This window comes from Drosophila gunungcola, chromosome 3R (genome assembly GCF_025200985.1).
Source record: "Drosophila gunungcola strain Sukarami chromosome 3R, Dgunungcola_SK_2, whole genome shotgun sequence".
NCBI classification, from domain to species: domain Eukaryota; kingdom Metazoa; phylum Arthropoda; class Insecta; order Diptera; family Drosophilidae; genus Drosophila; species Drosophila gunungcola.
The window spans coordinates 12723930-12750662 of NC_069139.1; the positions used below are offsets into that span (position 1 = coordinate 12723930).

Genomic DNA, 26733 nt, shown 5'->3' on the forward strand with positions numbered 1-26733 from the left:
GGGGGTGTAGCGTCACCAAAGAAAATTCATAGACATTGCTGAGTGGAGTGAACTCGTGGCCGTCGCCAACCGAATCAATTTTCATACTTTTGCCTTGCTTTTTATTTTTTATTCTGTGTACTCGACCTGACTCTCCCGCTCCATGGCCCTCCGATAAGCGTGTGCCGATTCGGTTCGGTTATGCTGACGAAATTTTCAAAGATTTTCGAAGATGCCCCAGCATCCCGAGCATCTCAGTATTGAGCGGTACGTGAACCAATTGACAGCGATCGTCGAGGAGGAGACTTTTTAGTGACTGCATAAATACATGAATAATTCAAACTCAAAAAACCCCAGCGGCAACAACAAGTTGGACGGCGACAACGTGACCTGCCTGTAGAGTTATCGATCAAACGACCGACCCGACCGATCCACCGATCTTCCGATCTGATCTACCCATTCGATTTTGGTGCCCTGCCCCGTTCATCTGGCGTATCTGACGTATTCCAGTCCAGCTAACAGCAGCAGAAGCAGCAGCCGCAGCCACAATACAAAGTTACCAATACCCAATACCCAGTACCCAATAACCAATACCCAAGAATAAAAAAAACACACAATAAAACAATCAGAAATCAGAAACAACTACAGGCGAAATGTGCGGAGAAACAAAAAGAAAATTGAAGACGACGACACGAGCGTAAATCTTTTTAGCATGAAAAAATTCTATAAAACTAACAGGCACTGTGTGGTCGGACATCATTCGTGCGCTACGACGGCAGACGACAGCCGCAGATACAGATACAGATACGGATACAGATACAGATACAGATACCGATACTGAGATACAGATAGCCGGTCGGACGGACAGGCCCTGATTCTGATTGATTGATTGCCGGGCCCCAACTCCAACTCCTGCCCAAAACCAAAGCAAACCCCAAAGCCAAACCCAAACTCGAAACTGAAATTGAAAATCAAAGTGCTGTGCAGCCCAGTATCTGCAACAGCAACAGCATCGTCATCGTCATCGTCATTGTCTAACAGCGGTCAGCGGTCAGCTTCCCAGCGGACAACGTCCAGTCGCCAAGCCATCAATCAGTCACCGCGTCAGTTAGTCAGTTAGTCAATCGAATCGAAATCGGAATCGGAATCGGAATCGCCCACCCGACTTCTACTTCTGGCTGAAGCTGGAACTGAAACTGAAACTGGAGGATATCTTTGGTCGGCGCTTTAGTTTCAGTTCGCATTTGGACGCGTGCTGTGCGGCCTCGCCGATAGAGAGAATCGGATCGGAGAACGCAATTCTGAATTCAAAACTCTGAGTCTGAATCTGAATCTGAACCTGAAGCATAATCTAAGTCAGTATCAGAATCGTGCGCGAATTAATCTATAAACGTATCAAGAACCAAAACACTGGCGCACACACGTGTCTGAAGTTCAGTGACAAGCCCCAAATCAGGCGTCTATTCTATATTCTATATTCGATTGAATATATATATATATATATGGTACAAACCGTGAAATCGTAAAACACTTTTAATCAACTCGAAACCAAGCGCTGGCACGGCATAATTAATTCGTCTGACCCGCAAAGTTCACGCCGAGCAAAAAGTGTTGTGCAAAGTGTGCTCGATAAAGTGCGAAATATCCCAGCCAATCGCAAATCTAAAATAACTAGCAACAACATGAAGCTGATTGCAGTATTGTTGGCAGGTACGTACAATATTTCAACAAAAACGGCTGAAATAATGCTGCCACAGAAAATATTTTGGTATTTGTTGTATTTCGAACCACTAAAAATTATTACTTCTCGGGTGAATTTGCCAAAATGCCAGATATGTTGGAAAAAAAAAACTTTTTATAATTTAATTTAGATCAGATTTTTATTTTATAATGGAGGGGCTTTTCTTGAAATAATTTAATCTCAATCTTTAATTTATTGGGGGTTTTCCCATAACCAATTATTTAAGCAGTATAGATTTTTTAGCTGCTGTTTTGTTCAATGTCTCCATAGAAAAATAATCTTATTGAACTCACATATTGCTGTATAAATATGGAACATTATGTTGACTCATGCAGTTGTTATAAATATTGTAAATAAGAAATGTGAGATGATTAGATCCTCTGCGTCAGAGCAACAAGAACGTGACCCACTAAAATGCTGGCCAATAACTTAATAAATAACTTTTATAAATGGCGAAAATCTCAAGGTACCTTAGAATAAAGTAATTTTGGTAGATAATTACAAATATTAATTACAAGCAGAATTCTTCTTTACATTCATTCATTAGCAATCTCAAAAGTTATGAATGGAAAATTTTATACTTTGATTGAGTCACTAGATTAGACTCCGCAGCAACGCAGTTTGGCGGATTTGGTTTCATTGCGTGCCGACAAGGCTAATTAGGCATGCAGCGCTAGTTCCCGATTCCCATTGCTGGTTACTGCGAACGTCAATGGGACATCCACAGCCACAACCACACCATTCCCCCGTCCATTTGAATCTCGGAATCGTTTGCATTGCCAGACGCACTGGCGTCGCCGAGAATCGATGGGCGTACGTTGCCGATGTGGTGGGGATGTGGATGTGGGTGATATCATGGGTGATGATGGCCTGATCAGGGCACTTTGTATGCGGGCCTGGTTGACGGGCAGTGATTCTCTTCGCACGCCTCCTGCCTAACTAATTGGCTCTGATGCCTCCGTCTATTTATAGTGGCGCTGTTTGCCCTCTCGCTGGTCCAGTGCCTCAGCCTGCCCGATCCCAGCACCAAGTGCGGCATGGAGTGCGACACGCAGGAGTACGGAGCGATTTGTGCCGCGGACGACAAGGGCAGTACCAAGACCTATCGAAATCTGTGCATTATGAAAACGGAGAATTGCCTGCAGAACGCAAGTGAGTGTACAAAATAGTTTGACTATCCTCATTCGTTTCAACATTTTTGAAATGGTATCTGCAAGCTATAAGAAACACGCTAATAAACAAAATCTTTTCTCACTCATTTCCTTAGACTTTCAAAAGATCAGCGAAAAAGAGTGTCCGTAGAGCAATGGATCCATCCCTCTGTAGTCCAGCAGAAAAAACTTAATCATGGAGGAGAACGAGTATACGCGGTTTGGCCTGCTGGAGGGCTCTTCTTTCTCGCGTGGTATTTGTGTGTGATATTTTTAAGTTGTACTTCAGCGGAATACAGAACACGCCCCGAACGTAATGCATAACGATAATGTATTCTATAATTATTAATAATAAATATTAAATAAAGTAATCGTAACACGCAAACCTAAGCTTAGTTCCTTGACCATCACAATGTTGATGATTCGTAATTAGCGATGATTTCATTTCCGCTTTACCCCAGCGAACAGCCAATCCGTAGTCAACAAACGACACCCTGATCTTCTAATCTGTGCCCTGTTCGAATTGAAATTAAGTCATCAGACCGATTTAGAAAATCGAATCTTGATAGTCAGCGAACACAAGCGATGTTGCATTATCCGATTTACAAAAAAAAAAAACTTTGACGGAGGGATTCCTGGATTTTGTACAGGGAAACAAGAAGAAACAACATATGCTTATTTTAATGCCCAAGGGCAAAAGATTTAGAGAAAAATAACAAGGTTTGCAGCTTTGCGCCATTTCAACAGTTAAACTTTAATTAAAACAAAGCATTTGATCGTATTTAGACAATGAGATTTAAAATTGGTTAACCTATGTACATACATATATTTTGCAGGGGGTTTTTTAGGACAAACTCGCTCATTTTTAAACGAACAGCAGACTAGTAATTTAAACTTTTTCAAAACAAGGACCAAAATTACCTTTTGTTGTAGAAAATATCATTTTAGATAACTTTTTACTTCAAGGTATACTTTAATCCATCACTTAAAAGTGCGAAATATGAATATTCAATGAGTTCTGTAAAGAGAAGAAGTGTGAATTCTTCGATAATGGTTGAAATTGAATATAATGCAATTTAAAACCTTAATGAATGCCTGGTAATTTCATTCGACTTTCGATAGAGGAGCTTTTAGTTTCTGGGATAGGGTCATAGTTATATCCCGGAAATTGACTCATCCTAGTAATACATGAATCATATTAATACATTAAAACTGCTGCAGTCGCAGCTCCACTTGCAGGGCAATGCAGGCCCGCCGTTCCTCCTTAAGCTCCATGCCAAGCATGTTCTTCTTGTGCTCGAGCAGCGCGTTCTCGCGTGTGTAATGCTCGATTATCCGCTCGTAGTCGCTCTCCGGAGGAGCCTGCGACTCCGCAGCCAACGCGGCCATTTGGCTGTTGATTGACTGCTTCTCGTACAGCTGCTTGAGCCTGTATACTTCGTTGCGCTCGGCCACAATGCGGCTCTTTAGTTCGTTCTGCCACTCCATCAACTCGTCGTATTCGATTTGAAGTCGCAGCAAGTTCTCGCGGTGCGGATTAGACTTAGGGAGCAAAATGAAGCCAGTGGCGGGATCAATGGAGAAGTCGATGGGGACCTCTGCCTTTGGCTCTTCGAGAGAAATACTGTTGCTAGTGGAAGGGACTGCGACGACTGCTGGCTTCGAATCCGTGGTGTCCTCACTGGAAACCGTGGGCGGAGCACTGCTGATGTTGTCCAATTCTTCGACGGACTTATCCTGTTTCTTTTCAAAAGTGCGCAACTTGCGCTTGAGCTGCGTAATAATGCGTTGTACTTCCCAGAGTTGCTCCTCACGTTTCTTGGTAATAAAACCGGCATTCATCTCGCTGTGTATTTGGTTCAGCAGGCTGTCCTGCTTACGCAACTCCGTCTGGATGTCCTCCGGCGTATCCGGAAGATTTGGGCTAGCCGATGTGAGCGGGGGCACATACCTAAGAGATGACAAGTTAGTAATGCGATAACTGTGTTTAAATATCTGCCTTTCTGCCTGATTAGGAAGCTGGCGATACGCGGAAAGCGCTTCTGTTTGCGGGTTACCGCAGTCATCCTCGGCAGCTAAATAAACGACTAAAAATTCCGCAACTCTTTTAGTCAGAATCTTATCTATAGCCTCAGAGATGGGAATTATCTGTATGGCTTTAGGTACTTCTTAATTATTGCGGTTTTTACTCATTTCGTTCGGATTGTAACCCACAATACAAAGTGATTACCTGTTAATAACTAAATGAGTTGAAAACCGATTTCAATTTAACTAAATTAAAGGGCAATGTGGATGCAGAAGTGAAATACATAAGTTAACTGGAAACGGATATAAATTAAGAGAATTCTACGGGCAAAATCTATGTACGGGAGGGGTGAACAGGCAAGATAAGAAGCACCACAAAATAAGTACGTATCCCTGCCCACTTGGATAACTCCCATCACTGACATCCGGCTAGCCGGTGTTTGCTCACTTTATAAGTTGGACGTCCGCGAACAAGGTGCTGCAGTGGCAGAGCAGGGCCACCATTAGGCGGTGGGACATCTGGAGCGTTGGACTGAGCAGCATGGCCAGCGACTGAGCGTTGAGCTTGTTGTGACGTTCCTGCTGGATCACCGCCTCGAAGTGCAGCAGCACCCACGCCAACACAGTGCGGTTGCACTTGGGCAATTGCTCGAGCAGCTGCTGCAGCTCTGCCTGCTGCGTAGTGGCCTTCTTATGGGAGGCGACCTCCTCGAAGCGGGCCACCAGATCGGTGGTCAGCAGCGGTTCCGGGAGCTCGCGCAGGAAGAGCTTCAGCAGACTGCAGGCGGTGGGCAGGTTGAGCTCATCGACGGCGGAGTCGTGCTCCCGGTTGTTGTACAGCCGCTTGAAGTGCATCAGACGCGTCTTGATGGGCTCAATCTTGTAGATCTGCTCGCACTTCAGGTGATCCTGCAGGAAGTCGATGCAGTCGCGCACCACCAGTGGTATGTCCACGCCGTCGTGGCAGCGGGATCGTTCGGTGGCCAGGCTGACGGATACACCGAACACGGGATATCCCAGAGCCAACACTTCCTCCGCGGCGGAGGCCTCGTCCTGCTGCTGCGACAGCTGCTTGCTCTTCTTGTCCTTTTTGTCCTTCTTGTCGGCCTTTTTGTCCTTGACCTTGGGAGCCGGAGGAGGGTGAGGCTCCTCCTCGGCGTGCTTGGCTTCCTTATCGGCCTTGTCCCGAGACTTCTCCCGCTTCTCCTTGCTCTTGGAGCTGGTGAACTTGAAGGTCTTGGACTTTTTCGACTTGGAGGGGCTCCTGGGGGTACACATGAAAGGGATTTAAGGTATGTCTGAAACAGGGGAACGTGACCCACTTGGTTTCCAGCTCCTCCTCCGGCGAGCTCTCACCGCCCAAAGCGGCATATCCACGATCCTTGCCCTTATCCTTCTTATCCTTTCGCCGGCCTATCAACAGGTCCTTCTTGCTGTGCTCGTGGTCCTCGCTGACTGCCAAAGGAAAATCCGCTCATTGATTTTTCACCATTGCCACGCCCACGCATTTCACGCCCCGCATTTGGACTCCACTCACAGTCGCTCTCCTCCTTGCTCTTCTTCGACTTGGCATCCGCCGCCTCCGAGGCGTACAGCCCGGGAAACTCCTTTTCCTCGGGACTGTCGAAATCCATGACGAAAAAAATCACTTCCCCAGCAGTAAATAAATAATTTCCGTAAACAATTTGGGTAAACAACAACAAGCGCAACAAATAAATCAATTAATCGAGTAATCGAAAATGCGGTCGCTTGCCAACACTGTTCTGCTCGGCTCGGGCAGGTGGCGCCACTTTGCGATGTAGTAAACATGTAATAACGGCCATTTTCCATTTTACATTTCTACTGTCAATTTTAAGATTTAAGTTTTTGGGCGGAAAAATATTGTTATAAAAGGAGCGGATATTTTCTACAACAAGTATAAACTGGCTTATATTACATTGCAGTATTACAGTGTTAAAACAAATATTAAATAAAATATTTTTATTATTATATCTAATATAAATATTACAATATGCGATTGTCACCATTTTTATACTCAAAAAATGTTGTTAAAAAACTCATAAATATTTAATTTTTTTAATTTTGTAAAAAAAACACGATGTACCCCCTTACAAAAAAAAAGCGAAAATTGATTGTACAACTTATAGTTCAAAATCGACCGGGGATGGATTGGATAGATCGCCAGTTGCACGAAACTGCCGTCCATATGGATAAGATTCAGGATAAGATTCATTGAGTCCATTGTGCGCCCGGCTTGTTCAAAAGAATAGGTTGTCATGAACTTAAATTATTCTAAGCATTGTGCCTACGATTTTATTTGATTAAACGTTTCCTGAAATATAAAATATAAAAGATGTTAACATTTTATTTTCGAAAATCAATTAGAGTAATCAGCTTGCAGGCAAACACAATTGCCCCACAATCAGTCGGTACCGCGGTGCATAGCTTATCGCCCGGTTGGCAACTGGGGTAAAGGCGTGAAGAAAAGCCCAGCCAAACAAATGCGAGTGTGCGTGCTTGACGCAGCTGATGCAATTCTGGCTGGGGGATTGCAGCATCTCCAAAATGATCCAGAGATTAGCCGATGGCAGCTACAAACTGGCCATCAGCAGCTGAGTGCCGTTGGAGAGCAAGGCCAATGGGGTGGCCAGCGTAGCCGCTGTCGAGTTGCCGCTAATTGCTCTATTTGCCTCACAGACTGACCGACTGCCCGAATAGGCCAGCGACAGGGCGGCGATGAGGGTCAGCAGGAAGGCCAGTCCCAGGACTCCGCAGCTGAGGCGCCGCACATTCTGCCACCAGGGATCCAGCGCGAAGGGCAGCAGCTCCTCCAGGGTCAGGCCGTAGGAATAACTGCGAAGGAAGCGGGGCGAAAATGAAAACACTGTGTAACGAAGTTATTTTTTAATGAAATGCGACTGAAAGCATTTACTCAGCAGTTGTGAAAAGGGGCTCATAGTCCTTTGGATCCTTCCGCGTCGCAGGCACGACAATGATGTGCTGCTGCTGCTGCTGCTGCTGCTGCTGCTGCTGCTGATGTCCTTGTTGCGTTGCCAGCAGCGCTGTTTTCTCATTGCAGGACATATTTGCCTTGTGCTACCCGGTGGTTGTGCAGAACAAGGATGTATAGTTTCTGTGAACAGGAAGGAGTCCGCTTATTTAATCTGTAACTCCTAAGTATTTTTCTTTAACAAAATATTCCGGCTTGTTTACTTGTAACAAATAAAAAAAATTTTTAAAATTAAATTATTTTTTTTGTTATTAAAATTTTTTGACAATAATTTATAAAATTGTTTAACCTTAGTAACCAATTTAAGAACGGTTAAATTATAAAACAAAGCTCAATGCTGTTAAACCCAAGCTACTGGTTTCAACGGGAACCGGGTATCTAAGGATCGGTATTCTTACTCAACTTTTCTTTCTCTCGGGACTTTCTCTGCGATTACAAGCACTCCAAGCCGTGCAGCTAGTGCAATCGCTCCGTGGGGAACTGGCGGACAACTGGCGACTGGTTTTCGTTTTGTCGCAACTTTAATTAGCCTGCAGCTGGTTGTCTCATTGCTTTATTGCTGTTTGCCTTTGTGCTCGGATTCCTGTAAACAACTTTATCTCCGCGGCTCTAGTCGTTGTCTCTCCGCCGCTCATCTTCCGCAACCGGCGGCCTTATCTTGCGGCGTTTTTTGGGGCATTGCATAACTGCAGCCGAGCTGTCGCTTTGCCCAGTTTCCCATAGCGATAAGACCCCGACTTCAGGGAAGTAAGATCAGAGCACCACAGTCGAGAAAAACGATGGGTCAATCAGTTAAATGTGTTAGTTTATTGGGTTTCGTTTGGTAAACATGCACGGAATACATATACAGCACTGCTGAGAGATGCCAGTAACTCTAGGCCTAGGCTCTATTCGATTCGATTAGGTAGAACGTTAAGCTTTCGTGCATCTCTGCTCCTGGCTTACGTTACGAGTACGATACGAGTACGAGTATTTTCTCTTAGTGAGTATATTCAAATGTGTAGCATTCGTCGGGTATTTTCTTTTAGCGTATTGAAGTGAGAAGAGATACGGATAGTGAGATCGATGGATCTTCACCCCAAGCATATGCTACGCAAACTACATATGTGGTAGTCGATCTATACGATTATTTGCATACTTTATCGGTTTAGTTCTTGAATACATTTAAATGGGTCTCTGGATGTTCGAATATATGCTTGTAGTTTATTTGTTTTTTGGGTAAAATCACATTCATAGGTATACATATAAAAATGCAGGTATAATTTGAATTCGAAAAAAACACGATAACAAACAGGCAATTATTAATATTGTACAATACACATACATATTAGTTGTTTGGTTTGCCCATCAAAACATATAGATTCGAATCCTATTAACTATCGTACATCTATAGAACTTAATTAATCAAAAATTATAGAAATCATAAGAGTGAAACGGAACAAATTAGTTTCCAAAGTAATCTGCACACGCTTCTTGTCCCATTACGTTTTTTACTCCTAGTTCTTTAGAAGTACCTAAACCCTATGTCGGAAGCACTTTAATCGTTTTATTTGCCTTTGCCATTATAGATAATCGTCTATGGGTAATTGTTTGTATGTCTGGTTATCCTCTGTATCGTATTGTTACATGCACTGCTCCCCGGCACTTCTTCTTCGTTCACTACTCGATTTATTCCTACGCTTCTCGGTAATATATTGATTTCCTTGACATGGATATAATAGTGGGCTACATGCCTACCCTGACCCCTGGTCGATTTCTTCGAATCGTCTGTTAACTGCATTCATTTTTCTTGCCTGCACTTCTTGAATCTATCAAAAACCTAGGCGTACTATCATATCGTCTAAAAGACGATATTCGGCTCGAATAGGGAAATAAAAAGGCAATTATTGAAATAAATTTAAAAAGAAATTTAATGATAATATCTAGCGGTAAACATTGATAATAATATTTAATACATTATTTGTTCATATTTGTATATTTATTCAATTGTTTATCATGTCGTATATGTATGCGGTATTTAAATTTGGCGCAGTTTTCTCAACGATTTCCCCGTAAAGTTGTGTGACCCCAAATGTATAATACAAATTTATGCATGTGGCTATAAATATTGTTAGGCTTCCTCTTTCAATAATTTGCTAGAATTTCGCTATATGAAAAATAGTACAACATTATACAAAAAATATGTACCTGCCCGTAACATTTGGATTACAATCAATTCTAGTTATTTTCGGTACTGTTTTGGTGTTTGCCTTAATATCCAGTTTTTCTACTTCGATCACTGCCAGCGACGTAAGCGAATAGAAAGTCTTTTTTAAGTAAATCGATTAGTGCTCTCTTGAAGTTCTGTAGTGATGGTCTTTCTTGCTAATCACTAGTAAGTAGTACCGCCATTTGCTTTGGTCAGAGTTTATGAAAACGTAACTAGTTGGACTTGTGTCGATAGTGTGAAGTGACTAGAACTAGTTGTCGAGGAGGCTCCTATTCAGTAATAGTACCTAGTTGTAGTAATATTTGTAGTAGATGGCTAAGAGGGATTGCTTTTCATGTTGGCTAAAACCTTTAGATTTTTCCTAAAACTTACACATGTATTAAATTAACAATGGTATTCGGCAGATGGAGAGACAATATCGAATTCGGAGAGCGGAACCCGATTGAAACTCTAATTTGAGACCAAACCGATCCCGACATTCCGCCTTGGGTTTTTGGGGGTGGAGTAAGTACAGCTTTTAACAAACAACAACAATAATGACTTAGGTTGTACACAGAATGATATAATAAATATAATGGTATTTTAGAAGGTAAATTAAGTATATATGGCATAACAATTAATGATCTTGTTACAGTTACAAGATTGCTGAGCCGTGGCAGCCTTTCTGTATTTACAATTTATATATGAATAGAGATAATAATCGTAAAAATGGTTTTTGTATATAAGCCTCACTTAAACCTAGTTAAACATTAAAATTTTACTTTTAGTATTAACATAAATTTTACACAAGAAATATTTATATATAGCGCCGAGCACATTTCATATATATAAATCAATTTCATAAGTTTACATATAAAAACTGCATCTACAGCATCATTTGACAGCTTCTCAATATCGTTTAGCTCTTCTGCCTTCTGTCTTCCGAATTCTCGTCTAACTTTACGGATTCTGCCAAAAATCCAACGCCAATGCGAATAACAAAGCCAACGCCAACGCCAAAGTCAAATCAATGCAGTTGCCAGCTCTCTAGACGTCGATGACATCGTAGGCCTCCAGTATGCAGATGACCACGTAGAAGACCCAGAGGAAAACCAGTATCGCTGCGCTGATGTATTTGGAGACCTTCGGGCCACCCAGTTCGGCGCCAATGCCCTTGTGCCAGCGCCGGAACATGATGAGGAAGATGGCAATCAGGGCCTCGCCGCAGAAGAGCGCCACGGCAAATCCAATCCTTAAACGGAACAGTTGTTAGTTAGGGTTATATATAAGGAAACGCCCAAAGGAAAATTTTTTTTCAAGATCGTTGCAAATATTGCTAACGCAAAATGACAAATGAGTATTTTCTTATTTAACCGATTCAAAAAGTATAACAAGTAAATTATTAAACGATACAAATAAAATGAATAATTGAAGCTAGATTCAAGAGTAATGGACACAAAATTAAAATAAAATTTACTAATTGTAAATTAAATTGAAAATACCTCTTTCAATGATAATTTTTTAAGTGTCAAAATCAGGATACAAAATATAAATGTATCTTGATTTTGAGAACATTTTGTCTGGGGTTACTCACGTTCCCGGCTCCACGTTGAAGGTGGCTCCATGGGAGCTGTGGTAGACGGCGGCGATGGTCCAGGCTAGGCCAATGCCCAGGAACACGTTGACCGCATTGCTGCCCGTGACATTGCCGATGCAATTATCGGCGCCCTCGTCGTGCTTGGCCGCTATCATGCTGGCGAAAGTATCTAAAGGGGCAGGAGGAAATACGGTGATTAAGATGCCTATTTCAGCTGGGGTATCGGCTCACTCACCTGGTATGCTGGTGCCCAGGGCGACAAATAGGATGGCCGTTACCGAGTCCTTGATGTTAAGGGCGCAGCCGAAATAGGAGGCGGCATCTCCGATGATGGCTGTGATGACGCCAATCACGAATATGGATACCACAAAGGTCACATAGCCGCCGCAAATGTCTGCGGGGGCGTGAAATTGGTTAGCTGTTGACCACTGAAGATGGACTGCGTAGGATGCTTACCAGTGGGCGGCACAAATGCAAAGAGAACCTTCCAGAAAAGGCAGATGAAGTGGCTGACATAGCTAAAGCAGCTGGGCACCTCCTCCTCCGCATCGTCGTCGTTATCGAACTCACTTTCATCGGCTGCAAGTGTTTGTTTGCACTTAAAAAGGTTCTATGGAAATTGAAAAAAATAAGCTAGTCTACCTGGGATAACGGTGAGGGCATCCTTAAACTGTTCCTTCCAGGACGAAGTGCCAAGGACGGCAGAAACGTTCGCTTTGGCCACCAGCTTGTCGACTGTAGCCTAAAGGTTTTTGGAGAAATGCCAAATGATTATGATAAGAATTTAAAGTAGGCGATTATCAGCCAATTGAAAAAGTCTTATCTCCATTTCAAAACTGACTGATAAACATAGACAAAACACAGGATTGATGACCAACTTTTTCCCTGCTCACATTACGTATACGCCACCGACAACAGACAATGAACAGCAGGTCATAAAACCCACACAGACACAGCGTAAACAGAGCACTCAACGTGTCATTTGGAGATTTGCACACAATTAGGTGCTTATTTGCCGTGCACCTGAGCGGTTGACAGTAACTCGATCTGGCGAGTGGATAAGGATGGCTTTCCACCTGGGAATCATTAAGGGTGTGACTGCCTCGCCCACGCATTCACTTGGCTTGCAAATGCGTGTGTGTGCTGGGATTTGTGCTGAAACTTGTTGTTTTGGTCGTCATCGTCAGTTGGCCGTCAAGTGAATGGAATTGCTTTTCATTAGCATTGTGGAGCTATTTGGGTATGAATCCGGTGTTGGAGCATTCGGTCAGTGGGATTACTTACCTTGAATTCCTGGCTCTCTCGAATGCGCACGTATGCGGTGGTCAGTTCTCCGTTTCTTGGCTTACTCAGCAGCAGGATGCGATCCAGTTCGGTGAGATCCTGAACGGACTTCTTCTCGACTTCCATGATTTTGGCTGCCATTTCATCGTCTGATCGGGGAGTAAGCTCAGAATTAGTTATACGCTTCGTTGGAGATTTTAATCACACCGTGTTGCATGCAGCCACACCCCCACAACAGAATATCTTAGTATAACATGGTATTATAAAGTATAACTAGACAGACACAGGGTGTGTTGGCATACAAACGAAATGGTGATACGAAATAGATAAAGAAAAGAGATTAAAGCAGTGCCATACACTAACATATATAGTTGGACTGGAACAGAAACTAAAGCTCGCATACGCCCCCAATTAGTGGGACACTAATTAGAAGCATATGGTGGTAATGGGATGCGGGCTTCAAATTGAAAAGGGAAAGACAACCGAAGAGGGGGATAGCTAAATCAAATCGAAGCCCATTGAAATGTCAAGCCCTATTGGAGTTCATTTCATCTTTAAGCTTTTTTGGCTTGGGCTAGCGACTTCAATGAGCTTGCAAAATGTTTGTGGTAAAGTGCCATCAAATGCAATTGAGCGGAAAATGGAAATTGATAAACTGCATATTAGGCAGACAGAAACAGAGGCAAGAACAGAGCACAGAGCACAGATTGACAGAACCAGACATGCATAAGGTCACAGCTTGACATTAGGTCCCCCGATATTGATGACTCACGAGTGGGATCTCCGGAGTGTTCGTGTTTTTCTATAGACATCGACAATCGACAATCGACAATTGACAATCGACAACATGACAAGTACGTGGTGGATGGGGTGTTGGGGGTAGAGTTCAGAGAATCGTTGTTAAATGGTCGCAAACATGTTGGATATTGCTTCAACAATCACTTTCTAAATATTCAGTTAACGAATATGCGATGCTTACAATGACTGTGGTGATTTGTCTTTTAACCTTGCTACATTTTTGATGTTCTTTAGTCGGGTTATTACATTTAGCCTTGGTATTTGATTCTTTGTTTCTATGTTTGTCCGGTGGATCAAAGCACGCACACATATAGATACTTGACAGCAGAACAATACATAATTGAATACATCGACATGGTCTTAAGTTTAATCAGAAGCCGTTCACGATAATATTAAATATTGCCTTAGGTCTAGAACACACATAGATAATACACGGTAAACGGAAAAAATAAGAAAACAAATTACGGAAAACAAAGCCAAATACCAGGTACTCATCAGCGTTTACGTGTATTACTTACAAATCGATTTGGCGATGCAGAGGCATGTTTGAGTAATACCGATGATATCGATATCGGAACGGTGCGAGATCGGGTGTTCGAATTCGAGCAGCAATTCAAGTCGGGGCACAGGCACACAACAAATGTGGGAGATGCGGGCACAAGCGCGTTTTACAAATGTCCGCCGAGCATAGAGATAACCAAATCATTACCAAAAACTGTGACCCTGGTCTAACTTTATTTCAATTGAAGACGAAGCCCGATTCGCTTGCTTGCTTTGGGTTTTTATTGGTTTTATTACTTTACACGAAGCTTGAAGCTTGCATTTATCAAGTGCGTGGCTGCTGCGTCGAAAAAAGCGCAATTGTTTGGGATAAATGCAGATGCTGATGCAGATGCAGATGCACACACACAGATACGCAACGCCTAAACATACAGATACAGATACGTATACGACACTAAAACGCACATATAGCTGAGATTATGTATACGACGTGTGGGTTAGGGGACAATCGAACCAACAAAACAATAAGACACATGAAATGATAATGCCGACCGGTTGCCTTCATCTTTCTCTATCGTTCTCACTTTGTGGCATATTCACAATTAACTGAACACTTGAAATGGTTGATCGATCGCGCAATATGCAAAAATATGAAGATATGGCAAAGAAAGACGTTTACATACCAAAAAATCGATTGAAAAATGATTCCTTATTAGTGTCATCTGCGTGGGGATTGAACGTGTGTCATTTGGCAAATACGGAGGCGAGTGGATCGTTTGGATTAGAGAGACAAGTATGGACAGTGGTAATGTTAAGTCTAGATTATGTTATGGTCACAAGCAAATGTCGATGGTTAGTACTTGGGTGGTGCTGGGGATCGTGGAGGGGGAGGACCTGATTGCTAATCGTTCTCGGTGGGCTAGGACTAGCATTCGACATGAAGCTACAGGGATGAGAGTGAGGTACGCCAAACGCTAAATTCCATAAAGTATCACATACAGAACAAAAAAGGGTATTTTCCTGCTCATCACCGATAAATAAATACCCATAACGTACGTACAGAAAGGAGGGGGAAATCAATATATAACAAAAAACATTAACGGGAAGAGGTATCTTCTAAGGTGAAAACATACACAACATCCAAGCGAAATACGCAATTTAATTATGTTTATTGCTTATTCTCGTGGAATGGCAGAATTGGGTTCAACCGAAAAGGAAAGAATAAAATGAATTTGCACTTTTTTGCCCGCAATTTCCGCACTCGGTGAGGGAAAGAAATGGAGCAGAAACTAAATGTTACTGTCAAGGCAACGAAACCCGAAAGTGTTGGCCAATCGCAATTGGACTCTCACTTTTCCCATTTTGCGTTTCACGTTTCAGCGCTCGGCGCCTTCACGTTCTACGCTTTCGTGTTCAATTAAAATAAAATTAATTAATGCACAATTCAAGGCTTACGGTAGTGAGTGGAATCTAGAAGCATAAAGAACACAAATTAAAAGACCAAAAAGTATAAAAAGAACCCATGAGTCGATAGGATGCGAAAAGACATACGAAACCAAGAAACAATTTCGTTCAATTCAAATTGGAATTTCCAATTTACAAAGTTTTCGTGTTATCGGTTTTTTTCCGTTTTTTGTTTTTTTGTTCAGCTGGGCTTTTCCACCTGTTTGTAATATTTTGGGTTCAAAGCGAAAGAGTCAAAAGGGGTATAGAGGTTTGGGGATGGGGGTCACAAAGTTGGAGTGCTGGTGTGTTGGTGTGTTGGTGTCCGGGTGTCGCAGGCCGAACTCCTGACCAGGACAGAGACAAGAGCTAGTGCCATCTTCGGTGCACTGCTAGCTGGGCTGCTTCACGTAATTTGGTTAGCATTTTCAGTGGGGTGGTTTCGGGTAGTTTTCGTTGTACTTTTGGATTTCGGGGGATTGGGTTTCGGGTTTCGGGTTATGGTGCTGGTCTCTGTGCCGCAGTGGGGCCAAAACTCACCTGGCGCCAAACGAGGTTCTCCGATGTGCACCTTGAAGCTGACGTCCTTCTCATAGCTGCTCTCCTCCAGGATGTACAGATCGATGAATTTCCTGCAAGGGATTAGGGCACAGGGATTAGTGCCTATCCAGGATATCAAATGGGCGAGGTGTGAAGTGTGTAATCTACTGCACATAAGCCAAGGGCTCACTGGCATGTTTGACTAATGCCCTTGCGTTTGGCCAAATGGTCACAATCTTGACACTCAAAATAGAGCTCCGAATTTATTAGGCAGCATTAAGTGCGCAGCTTGCTGCTGCGGCATTGCCTACTTAATCTCAAAGCTTTTTTTGGTGTGTTGTGTAAATAACAAATATTACGTATCCGCCCGGTGCGCCTGATGCGAACATAAATGTTTGCATTATTCATGTGTGCTTGCAAGTGACTCAACCTATAATAACTGCAAAGAATTTATGATTTTTCGCCATAAGATCGGCATTTTGTTTGCTTTCGCTGCGAATGCTCAAACATTTATTGGTCCCAGCGATAGCGATAATTTCAAATGGCCAAACACTATGGTAGACCTTAAGATTTGTGTATTCAACAGTTGCAGCTTTAGCTGCCTGCCACTCACTTTACTTTAGCTAATTTCCCCGCTGCCAAGTGCAAACCAAGGTCAGCACTCGCCCGCCCAGCTCAACTTTAACCTTTCCCGCGCTTGGCAGCTGCCTTTCTTCCATTCCAATGCCTTTGCATTTCTCAGCTTGATATTAAAAAGGAAAACCACGGGGCGAAAACAGTCACCTGTTTATGACCCGGCTTTTATGGCAGCAAATAAATGTGAAATGGGAAATGGGAAATGGGAAATGTGAACTGAGGCAAACCCACCCACTTCCTGCCTTAACTGGTTATACTGCCCATCAAGTCGTTCACGTGCCTCCGCCAGATTTTCTCTCCTGATTACGTGTTGGCCATAGGCTTTCCCGGGCATTTCGCTGGAACTCGCTCCGCAACAAGTCCCACTACTCACGTGCCCTGCTATTATACGATTCGAACCCCCTCTCTTTCAATAAATCTATAAACTTTGTCGCTGGCCATCGTAAATAAAAGCACGCCTCGGACTAAGGGAATTAGGTGGCGCATTAGATTTGATGCGATTTGGCATTTATGGGAGCTACACGTCGTGCCCGCCTTATCGTATCTTATCGTAATCGATTCCAACCGAATCTCTCGATAGGCCAAAGTCGGAGTAGCCGCCAGTCAGGGTCAGTCTAGAGCAAGATGTTCTGCAGGTTGAACGCATTTCTGATCCCCATCGCCATCGCCGTATTTCTGCTGGCCCACTCCAGTTGGTCGGCCCCGGAATGTGGCCGTAGTGCGGAGCAGTGCAAGGAGCACAGGATGCATCCGGAAATGCCGGAGCCGGAGTTGAATGGAAGGGCATTTCGGGTCGTTGAGGGCGACGAGACCAATGCCTATTGGCGCCAACAGGGCGTCCAGTTTGTCCAGCAGAAGCTGGCCAGTGAGTTGAACAAGCGGCGGGCGAAGAACGTGATCCTCTTCCTGGGCGACGGCATGGGTGTGACCACCACTTCGGCCGCTCGCAATCTTCTGGGCGGCGAGGAGAAGTCCCTCTCCTTCGAGCAATTCCCCTACACGGGCCTCTCAAAGACCTACTCCGTGGACAAGATTGTGCCGGACTCGGCCTGCACGGCCACCGCCTATTTGTGCGGCGTGAAAGGTCAGGAGGGCACCATCGGCGTCAATGGGCAGGTGCCGCGCACTGACTGCAAGGTCATGCTGGACGAGAGCACCCACGTCGACTCCATTGCCAAGTGGGCCATGGAGGCGGGCAAGTGGGCGGGTCTGGTGACCACCACCCGCGTGACCCACGCCTCGCCCTCCGGCGTCTACGCCCACATTGCGGAGCGCGACTGGGAGAACGATGCGGAGGTGGCCAGCGACTGCGGAGCCAACTCCGGCATCCAGGATATTGCCTTCCAGCTGGCCCGCGGCGAGGTGGGCAGCAAACTGCGGGTGATTATGGGCGGCGGACGCAAGCATTTCGTGGACTCCAGCCTGGCATCGTGGGGCAAACGTAGCGACGGTCTCAACCTGCTCGACGAGTTCAAGGCGGCCAGCGAGAAGAACGTCTATGTGACCACCGCCGAGGAACTGGCCGCCGTGGATGTGGCCAAGACCGACCGGCTGCTGGGCCTCTTCAACGACGATCATCTGCAGTACCTGATGGAGACCACGCCGGAGAGCAGCCAGCCCACGCTGGAGCAGATGACCCGCAAGGCCATCGAATACATGAGCCAGAGCGAGCAGGGCTACTTCCTCTTCATCGAGGGCGGTCGCATCGACCAGGCCCACCACATCAACCAGGCGCGTATGGCCCTCAACGAGACGATTGAGTTCTCCAAGGCCATTGCCGCCGCCCAGGAACTGACCAGCGAGGACGACACCCTGCTGGTGGTCACCGCTGACCACTCGCATGTGTTCACCTACGCTGGATACTCGGTAAGTGGATTATGCTTGTACTATTTCAAGTAATACCATTATTTGTCATGTTTTTTAGTACCGCGGTTCGGATATTTTTGGCAAGGCCCCTGTCAACGGACACGACGGTCTGCCCTACATGGTCCTGAGCTACGCCAATGGACCGAGCTACGAGAACTTCTACGACGAGCAGACAAAGGAGCGCAAGGATCCCACCACAGTGGTGACTGGTGCCCACGACGATGAGTTTCCCTCGGGAGTGCCGATCGACATGGACTCCCATGGCGGTGACGATGTGCCCGTCTATGCCCTGGGTCCCTGGGCGCACCTCTTCACCGGGGTCTACGAGCAGAGCACCATCCCCAGCCTGATGGCCTACGCATCCTGCTTGGGCCACGGCCAGACCATGTGCAAGTAGGAGGAGGCAGAAGCTGGCGAGGGGATGTCATGCCGCCTGGCCATAACAATTAAGTTTGAAGCTCATTAAATCCAGCCAGCAAGCGGCATTTGCATTCGCCTGCACTCGACTTTATTATGCGAACGCAAACTGCAAATTGAATTAAAGCGAGTTTACAGGGAAATTCCTAACTGGGTTACTCTGCCCCTGCCTCCCACTCTGCGCACTCGTCAGCAGGGTGATGGGGCTTCCCATCATCGCCCTCGTAATTCACAGTTTGAAACTCATCAGGGCTCCGATGTGGGAGCAGGTTGTGCTCCTTGCTCGACTTCTTGGCTCTCTGGGATTGCTGGGTTCCCTTGCGTGCGCACGCCAAAAGTTTGGAGCCCTTGGAAAAGTGCAAATAGCACGTTCGTTTTGGCTCGTGCATTAGAGAGATTAGCGGGCAGAATCCGTGTAGTGCGAGTTTTGTAATTGCAACTTTGCAGTCCCAATTTTCCATGCGCCATCAAAGGGTAATTAAAGCCATTAAATCCAGAGATGCGTCATCGCCGGGCTGACTAATTTGAAAAATTGCACGCAAATTGCAAGCCAACAAGGATACCAATAACATTCTACCCTTGTGCGAGAGCGTTTCCACCTCTATTTCCGATTCGATTGAACGCTAAATTATATCCGCCACCCACAAATGGAACAGCGTGTGTTGCGAAGACCTCATTTCCCCCATATGACAGCTATTAAGCCAACAACGCCAAAGCGCCCCACACCCACCAATCGGTTACCCTGGCATTCAATGCTAATGCTGTCGTATTGCCGATGCCTGAAGCACTTCCGCCGTTTGATTTCAATGGCAACGACCACGTCGTTGTCGCCCCCTGTTAACCATACCCATACCCACACCCATACACCTACCCCTACTCACACACCTAATCCACTCGAAGGGGTATGTAATGGGTCTATTGATTTTGCAAAACTAACAAGTGGGCTTCTGCCCAGAAGCAGACATGGTCAAAGACCAGGTATCGTGGGCTCAACCGGAAGGCCGGACTTGGCCTAACGTCGTGGTTGTTGTGGTCTGGTGCGGGTTGGTTAGCCAACAAGTGCGGTTCCAGGAGGTCATTACCAAGCAACGGAATGTTTGTAGTGCGCCACAGCTGCTTGGGAGTTCAAACACCCTTTCAATTATAACATGGAATGGATAACGGAAATAGCTCTGCAAATTAAGTCTTATTAGACTTAATTATTTTTAAAGTTCATTTTTGTGGGCGAAAGTTGTAAAACAAATATTGAAATAACTCAGGATTGGTAATACTCATTAAACAGTGTGTTATATTTGCGAACTCTGATCACAATATTCCCAAAATAAGAACTTAAGAAACCAAATAGTTTACCCAAAAACTAGCTTTAATCTGAATAAAAACGATTAATATACTGAGGAGAACAATGCAACGGCTACGAAGCCACAGAAAATGTTGGGAAAAGTTAAACAAAAGGGGAGCGAATCACATTCCCAAAGTCTGACAATTTGGTTGGATGAGCTTGTAAGCCGGCGATTACAGTCCGCACCTCCGCATTCCGGATGGCTTTCGGCATCCGGCAGCTGCCGCATTTCCCACACACCACGGCCATCAAAGTCTCAACTGATTGATGCCACAGCTCAGGCTAATAATCCTGCTCCCTGACTCCTGACACCCTGATTTCACGGCTCCTGCCAGGCGCCTCAATTACCTGACCGAGCTTGGCCACTGGCTCCCGTTCGGCATGGGCATGCAAACTCACAGTCCCCCTGTCTTCCGATCCCCTCAAATACCCGTATGGTCAAGCACACATAATAGCATTACTTAGTCAACGCAAGGGCGAGGCCACCCCTTAGAAAACTGGGTCTGCAAATGGGAAATGGCGGTGGTGGAGGGTGGCAAAACTTGTGCCTGAAAATAAAATTAAAGAAAAATACAGCAATTTGCATAGCAATGAGCGGTGCACAAGTCCCAAGTTGGAGGGGCGGGAGGGTCTTCCTTGCGGGCGGGAATTAACCATTACAAACTTTTACCTTTGGTTGGCTGTGAGTGTATCCTATCTGCTCACTTGGCCATCCCAGCTGAGCTGGCACCACCCAAAAGAACCATCCACCCTGCGGCGAAACGTCGCTTTTGGTTGGGAGTTTTACGAATGACGTTCTCGCTGCATATCATATTGTTGGGGACGCAGTGTGGCATTTCAGGGTTTTGAATTTTAAATTCAAATTCAAGGTAAAATTTCTAAGTCACACTGTGCGAAACTAAAAATGTTTAAAGTAGTGAGTGAGTGTAAGTACAAAATCTAAACCTGCCGGTGATGTTGATTGCAATATGCATCCATTAGATTGGCAGCCCCCGGCCAGTGGGTCAATTAATAATGCTCTCTCGATAATTATTAAAGTGTTTTCCGCCAGGCGTCGTTTTAATGGAATTTCCAGGAAAAACTGCAGGATGTGCGGGCGGAAATTGGACAAGAAAAATCAGCATCAGATTGATTGCCACTTCGGGGAATTCAATTATGTGCCACTGCCCGTCCTTTAGTTGTTACCCGTTCGAAATTAAAGGGGAGCTAAATGACCATAAACTATTCGGCACGTAGAAATTACCACGAATCTTTTTGAAATTCAATAAATGCGGTAACGCCCTTAACAGATTGATTCAGCGGTCAATTGTGGACCGCCCAAAAAAAAAATGGTTTAAATTAAAGAAGTATCTATGACCGAAATATTTTTAAATAAATAAAACACTGTTATGTTTTGGTAGCTAAACTTTAAAAAGAAGTTAACTTTACAAACTAAAAAAAAGGACCGAGCTAATTTTGTTAATGACAATTGAATTTTACTCAAGCCCGTGGGTGATTAACTTAATAATTCTGCATCTCGGACATGAATGCTTAATGTCTAAAGTGGCTTGCCATTGCATGTGAGTTCTCAGGTGGAGCGGATTGGTGTGGGAGCAGCCACCGCTGGCTCAGGGCAAAGGTCGAGCGTTATACCTTATAAATTTAATAAATTGAAAGCAAAAATGTGTTTGCCGTTCTATCAGGGTGCCTAATATTGACGAAGTGAACGCGAGATTCATTTAAAATTTATCGAAAATATTTGAGTTGCTGCTCAGTGTTTCCAGTTCAGCCCGATTGCGAGGGTTCGTAGTGACCTCTATGGACTTTAGACTGGCAGTAAAATTGAGCCCTAATTTGGCCAGTCTATCAAAACGTCAAGTTTGGCTGACTTGCGCAAACATTTCATCGAAAGGTAAGCAAAACTGGTAAGCCCCCGAGGGTCCCTTTTCTTGTCTTGTAATTTAAGTTTTAACTGGTTAATTAGTAGAATTATTTGTTCTGCTAACAGTGTTGTAGAACTAAACAAAAATATTTTATCTAACTTTTAGCACAATAAAATTACATTAAATTACATTACTGCATTTCAAAATTATTTATATAATTACAAAACTAATTTGTTTTTAAGCCATTCCAAAACCTGTAGGCATGGTCTTTAAAACTGTTAGAAACAAGACTTATCTCTGGCTTGTCCCATGAAATGTAAAAGAGCGATCTGAGCGTTCCGATAACGACAAATTGAATGCATGTTCGACATATGAGCGTGACCGGAGTGCAGAACAATGAGCTGCCTTTGCTTTTGAGCGGGTGACGCCGCAAAGACAACAAATTACACTTGTTGAGGCGCGAAATTAACAACAACACTATCTCTCTGCCCCCACAATCGGCTCGGGTAAATAATAAACCACCAGCCAAATGCGGGCTATCCGAGCCATGTCACATGCAGGTGGTGTAGGTGGTGCTGTGTATGGCAGGGTGGTGCTGGGTGGGGTGGTCCCTCAGGGGGTGATGTGAAGGTTACCCCCTGCGGTCTAGTCACGTGTCGTATGTATGTTAAATTACTTAACAATTTCATGTTTCGCTTTTTTATTTCCAGCTTAAACTGAACCGTTTTTAGCAACACGCAGACAAAACGTAGTTTTTTGTTAAAATTTAAAGTGGCTAATTTTGTGTGCAACTTCCAATGTTAGTTGTATTCAGTAAATCATGAACTTTTTATATCTTTCCCTCTGAAGCCTTTAAATCCCCGAATTGTTCACAAAGTGATTTGTAACGGAGAATGGACTTTTCAACTTTCTTGCTAGTTAATCGAATCAATCTCGAACATGGTTCCCAGTAAAATAGCAAATTAATTCTGCGGTCGTTGTTATTCCATTTTTTGTTCTTATTTTTAAGGATCTAAAGAAATGCGGCTGACCATGACAAAAGTTTCCACACAGTAAATAAACGTGAGATGTTTTTCTGGAATTTTAAAGTACCGTTTAATTGGCCACAGCCCCACAAGTTTTTCCCCCATTGCCGGCACGTGTGGTTGTGCCCAGATGTGGCTGTAAGGCCACTGAACAAACTCACATTTCGTATTTGTTTTTTTTTTTCATGTTTTTGTTTAGACCATTTGGTTTTTCTGTTGGTGCAGCCATGTCGTATGAGTAATAATTCATTCATTAAAAGGCCGTAAACACATTGTGCTTGGGGGAAAACATTCGGCGGAAATGTCGGAAAATAAAAAAGACCCAGACCCGCATCGCGTTGACCGTCGTAGATACCTACTTATTGAGTTGTAATTGCAAAAGTTGGAGTAATTGCTGAACAGAGCTAACCATTTGCCAGCCAAAGTTCTCACTTCCAAGGATCCGTATTCATTAACTTGCTGACTTTTTGAGCCACAGGGCGTTGAAAACTTCTTCCATTCGGCTGGCTGAACGCAAAACAAAGACGACCAGTCAAGGACCAATTTGTGAAAAAGAAGCTTCCAAGTTCCTGGTAACGAGGGGAGCCGTTTCTTTTGTCAGGCAAGTCTTTGGCAAAAAAGCAAATCGAGTGGAAACCAAGTCATCCTGCCGAGTCCATGAATAGCCAACAAATCCCTCAATCGTATTTGAAAAGCACGAATAAAAGGATGTGCAGGCATTGGATTTGATGGAACGCACTTTCATCGAAAAAGAGTTCAATATTTTGCGATTTTAACTACCTTACTAGCTAACTAACTAGCCTTATATTTGATGTTACCTATAGGTTAAGATATTTTCAATTTCAGAATGAATATACATGATTAAATATTTTCCGTTTTACATTTACCTTAGCTATGTTCTCATTTATATAAATCTATGAACAGTTTACTTTTACAAAACGCTGAGCACTTTAAATGAATTTAGCCTTTTGACCTTTTACCTTTGTACTTAATCGTGGAAAAAGGTGAGCCTTTGCCTAGACAGCAGGTTTCTTTTTTTCCAGACTTTACATAATTAAAACAAATGAATTTCTCTACCCATCACTGGTTATATGTTGCACTGTTGATGGGAGCAGCGTTAATTGAGTTCTTTCCGGAAAAATACCTCCTCTGCAGGTTGACGGGTAATTTTTAATGACCCCACAGTCCTTGTGACTCATAATTAGCTGGGAGTCGGGTCACTTTGGGTCCTTACCTTGCTTTTCTCTTACCCAATTTCCCTGCCTTTCCTTGGTTTTCCCGCCGTGAGTCCAACTTGGGTGACGTTTTAATGAAGAAGCCAACGAGAAAGAGATCAAGGTGCCCGTGAACATAACTCACAATTGGTTCGGACATGTGTGGCTGGGTATCTGGTGGGGTGTGGGCTGTGACCTTTGAAATTGGCTGGGTGCTTTGTGCGCTTTTCATCATTTGTCATAGCTGCTCTGTCATTTTCAGCTGCCTGCCGTTTTATTGAGATGTAAGTTGGCAAAGTTGGCAAAGTTGGCATACATAAATCAGCCGCATTTTGAGATGCCACAAACACAGGGCTGCTTATGCACTTGTTTCAGTTGACATTGCCACAGAATCGATAATCAAAATTCCCTAAAATATATATTTTGCTCTGAAGACTTATAATTATGTTTAAAAATAAACGAGCTTAACTGTCATCTAGCTTTTGGCAAATATAAACATTTTATAACTGACGCTGCCAAAATTACTTAAGCCAGCAAAATTGCTTTCCAAATTGAACGCAGCTTCAGCGGTACTTTCGCTTATTAGAAAACTTTCCCTAGGTGCGGGATGGTTTCATTCAATTTGCGTTGCAATTACAGGAGCAAATCGCAATTTTATTACTTTTACTTGGCAGTTCAACGAGTTTTAAAGAGCTCTAAATCGAACTCAGAGCCGTTTCTATGGTGGGTGCTTAGCAGCTTCTTTGGTTTGGGGAAACTTAAAACTCGAAACCCCTTTGAGCAACAGTTGAGGGCTGGCCTCAAGAGGATGTTCATCTCGGTGCCCAGGCCATGGCGATGATTAAGTTCACCAGCCCTTGTTTTTCCTGTTGATGTCATGATAATAATAATAATAATAATAACAACAAGCGGACAAACGAGGCAAATAAAAACAGAGGTAACCAAAATAAAGGGACCTGATGAACCAGGGGATTCGGGGGCAACCCCAGAAGAAACAGTTCATGCTAACGAGAACCAGATAAACATGAGATACCCGAGCCCAAGACTCAGCGGCAACAACACAGCACAGCACAAGCAACCAATTGACATTTGCTAGGACGAACGGACGGACAGTTTGCTGCCTGTTGCCGACCGTCGGCAATTTATACGCCGATCCAAGAGCAGGGGTACCAAGCCCAGCCCAGCCCAGCCCAGCCCAGCCGCAGCCCCAAAGCAAATTGAATCGCAAATAAGAAACTTTGGCCTACCCTGGCACTCGGGCCGATCGAATTGTAGATACCCTTTGTGCATCCACAGGAATGTAAGCCGTGAATAACTTTGTGTGTTTGTGGGCTGTTTTAAAGGAACCACATTCAGTGTTGGTTCTTGCAGCCCGACATTCTATCAGTGACTTTCCAGTGCTGCCATCTTAGATATTTTCTGGTCAAATGGGGTTATATATGTATATACTATGTGTATATTTATCATTGACATAAATATTCAAAATATAATAATTAATTATGGGAAGAACAAAGTTATTATTTAGAATAAACAAAAGCGTTTTAATATAGCCCTTGTTCCTAAAATGTTTAAATAACAATAGTTTCCTATTTATTGCCCATATTTTATGGCAATGAAAATTGAATTTAAGTAAGGATTTAAATTAATTTCAAGGTCAAAATAGTTGTTAACAAAAAGTGCCAGCCCAAGCCCTGTTTTCACTGTTTTCACTGTTTAGCATATTTTCAGAGGTAATGTATACTGTGAGGCATTTCCAATGGCTGCAACCCATGGCAAGCAACACTGCCCTGTAATATTGCCACAAGGAATCAGCTCCTTGCGGATCGGGTTCTCAGGCTGGCGGACTCCTGACACAACCCCGTCGGGATTCGGCCAGTGCCTGAGTGCCTCCAAATGGGCTTAGTCGACAAGCACTGCGGTTGTGTGCTCCTCTTCACGCTCACATGGATGGGAAATGGCTGGCAGTTAGGCAGCTTGCCCCAAAACAGATACCGATATGGGAGGATGGCAGAAAGGCAGGATGGCAGGGGGGCAGGATGGCACTTGGAGGCAGACTCCGATTACTTGTCAGTCAGTGAAGCAGCTGGACCGGGCCGGGAAATTCCCCGCCGGCCACA

The 26733-nt window shown here is 44.1% G+C and overlaps 5 protein-coding genes across 11 annotated transcripts in view; 2 read left to right on the plus strand and 3 right to left on the minus strand.

Annotated features, from left to right (window-relative positions):
- Positions 1 to 222: 222 nt before the first annotated feature.
- On the plus strand, positions 223 to 3256 carry LOC128261317 (uncharacterized). The gene is made up of 3 exons (XM_052994956.1): positions 223 to 1689; positions 2693 to 2872; positions 2988 to 3256. Exons 1-3 carry the CDS (start codon positions 1662 to 1664, stop codon positions 3020 to 3022), a joined length of 243 nt encoding a protein of 80 aa, XP_052850916.1. The 5' UTR covers positions 223 to 1661; the 3' UTR covers positions 3023 to 3256.
- A 344-nt stretch (positions 3257 to 3600) lies between these two features.
- LOC128261310 (ralA-binding protein 1) lies at positions 3601 to 6628 on the minus strand. 2 transcript variants are annotated; one of them, XR_008268250.1, is made up of 5 exons: positions 6434 to 6628; positions 6219 to 6351; positions 5345 to 6160; positions 3955 to 4822; positions 3601 to 3889 (listed from the first exon to the last, which is right to left on the minus strand). XR_008268250.1 is itself a non-coding variant. In XM_052994938.1 (4 exons), the coding sequence occupies exons 1-4, from the start codon at positions 6528 to 6530 to the stop codon at positions 4078 to 4080; spliced, it is 1791 nt and encodes a 596-aa protein (XP_052850898.1). In that variant the 5' UTR covers positions 6531 to 6628; the 3' UTR covers positions 3601 to 4077. The 2 variants fall into 2 exon arrangements, 1 of the variants encoding a protein (XP_052850898.1); XM_052994938.1 differs by having other exon boundaries at positions 3601 to 4822.
- A 550-nt stretch (positions 6629 to 7178) lies between these two features.
- LOC128258389 (uncharacterized) lies at positions 7179 to 8439 on the minus strand. 2 transcript variants are annotated; one of them, XM_052989987.1, is made up of 3 exons: positions 8310 to 8439; positions 7829 to 8029; positions 7179 to 7749 (listed from the first exon to the last, which is right to left on the minus strand). In XM_052989987.1, exons 2-3 carry the CDS (start codon positions 7978 to 7980, stop codon positions 7488 to 7490), a joined length of 414 nt encoding a protein of 137 aa, XP_052845947.1. In that variant the 5' UTR covers positions 7981 to 8029; positions 8310 to 8439; the 3' UTR covers positions 7179 to 7487. The 2 variants fall into 2 exon arrangements, with proteins under 2 accessions (XP_052845947.1, XP_052845939.1); XM_052989979.1 differs by having other exon boundaries at positions 8305 to 8439.
- Positions 8440 to 8694: 255 nt separating this feature from the next.
- Positions 8695 to 26733, minus strand: part of LOC128252718 (sodium/calcium exchanger 3) — a 29564-nt gene continuing 11525 nt past the window's right edge. The window contains exons 4-12 of one of the 5 annotated variants that reach the window (XM_052980669.1): positions 16258 to 16349; positions 14958 to 14996; positions 13748 to 13777; positions 12976 to 13124; positions 12334 to 12433; positions 12148 to 12270; positions 11927 to 12085; positions 11689 to 11860; positions 8695 to 11346 (exon numbers count right to left, since the gene is read on the minus strand). In XM_052980669.1, the coding sequence (XP_052836629.1) occupies positions 11142 to 11346; positions 11689 to 11860; positions 11927 to 12085; positions 12148 to 12270; positions 12334 to 12433; positions 12976 to 13124; positions 13748 to 13777; positions 14958 to 14996; positions 16258 to 16349 (1069 nt within the window). In that variant the 3' untranslated portion in view covers positions 8695 to 11141. Of the gene's footprint in view, positions 11347 to 11688; positions 11861 to 11926; positions 12086 to 12147; positions 12271 to 12333; positions 12434 to 12975; positions 13125 to 13747; positions 13778 to 14291; positions 14997 to 15729; positions 15745 to 16257; positions 16350 to 26733 lie in introns of those variants that run through there. The other 4 variants (XM_052980670.1, XM_052980672.1, XM_052980671.1 and 1 more) reach the window with 4 other exon arrangements.
- LOC128252720 (membrane-bound alkaline phosphatase) lies at positions 17494 to 19285 on the plus strand. Its single transcript, XM_052980674.1, has 2 exons — positions 17494 to 18759; positions 18818 to 19285. The coding sequence occupies exons 1-2, from the start codon at positions 17518 to 17520 to the stop codon at positions 19154 to 19156; spliced, it is 1581 nt and encodes a 526-aa protein (XP_052836634.1). The 5' UTR covers positions 17494 to 17517; the 3' UTR covers positions 19157 to 19285.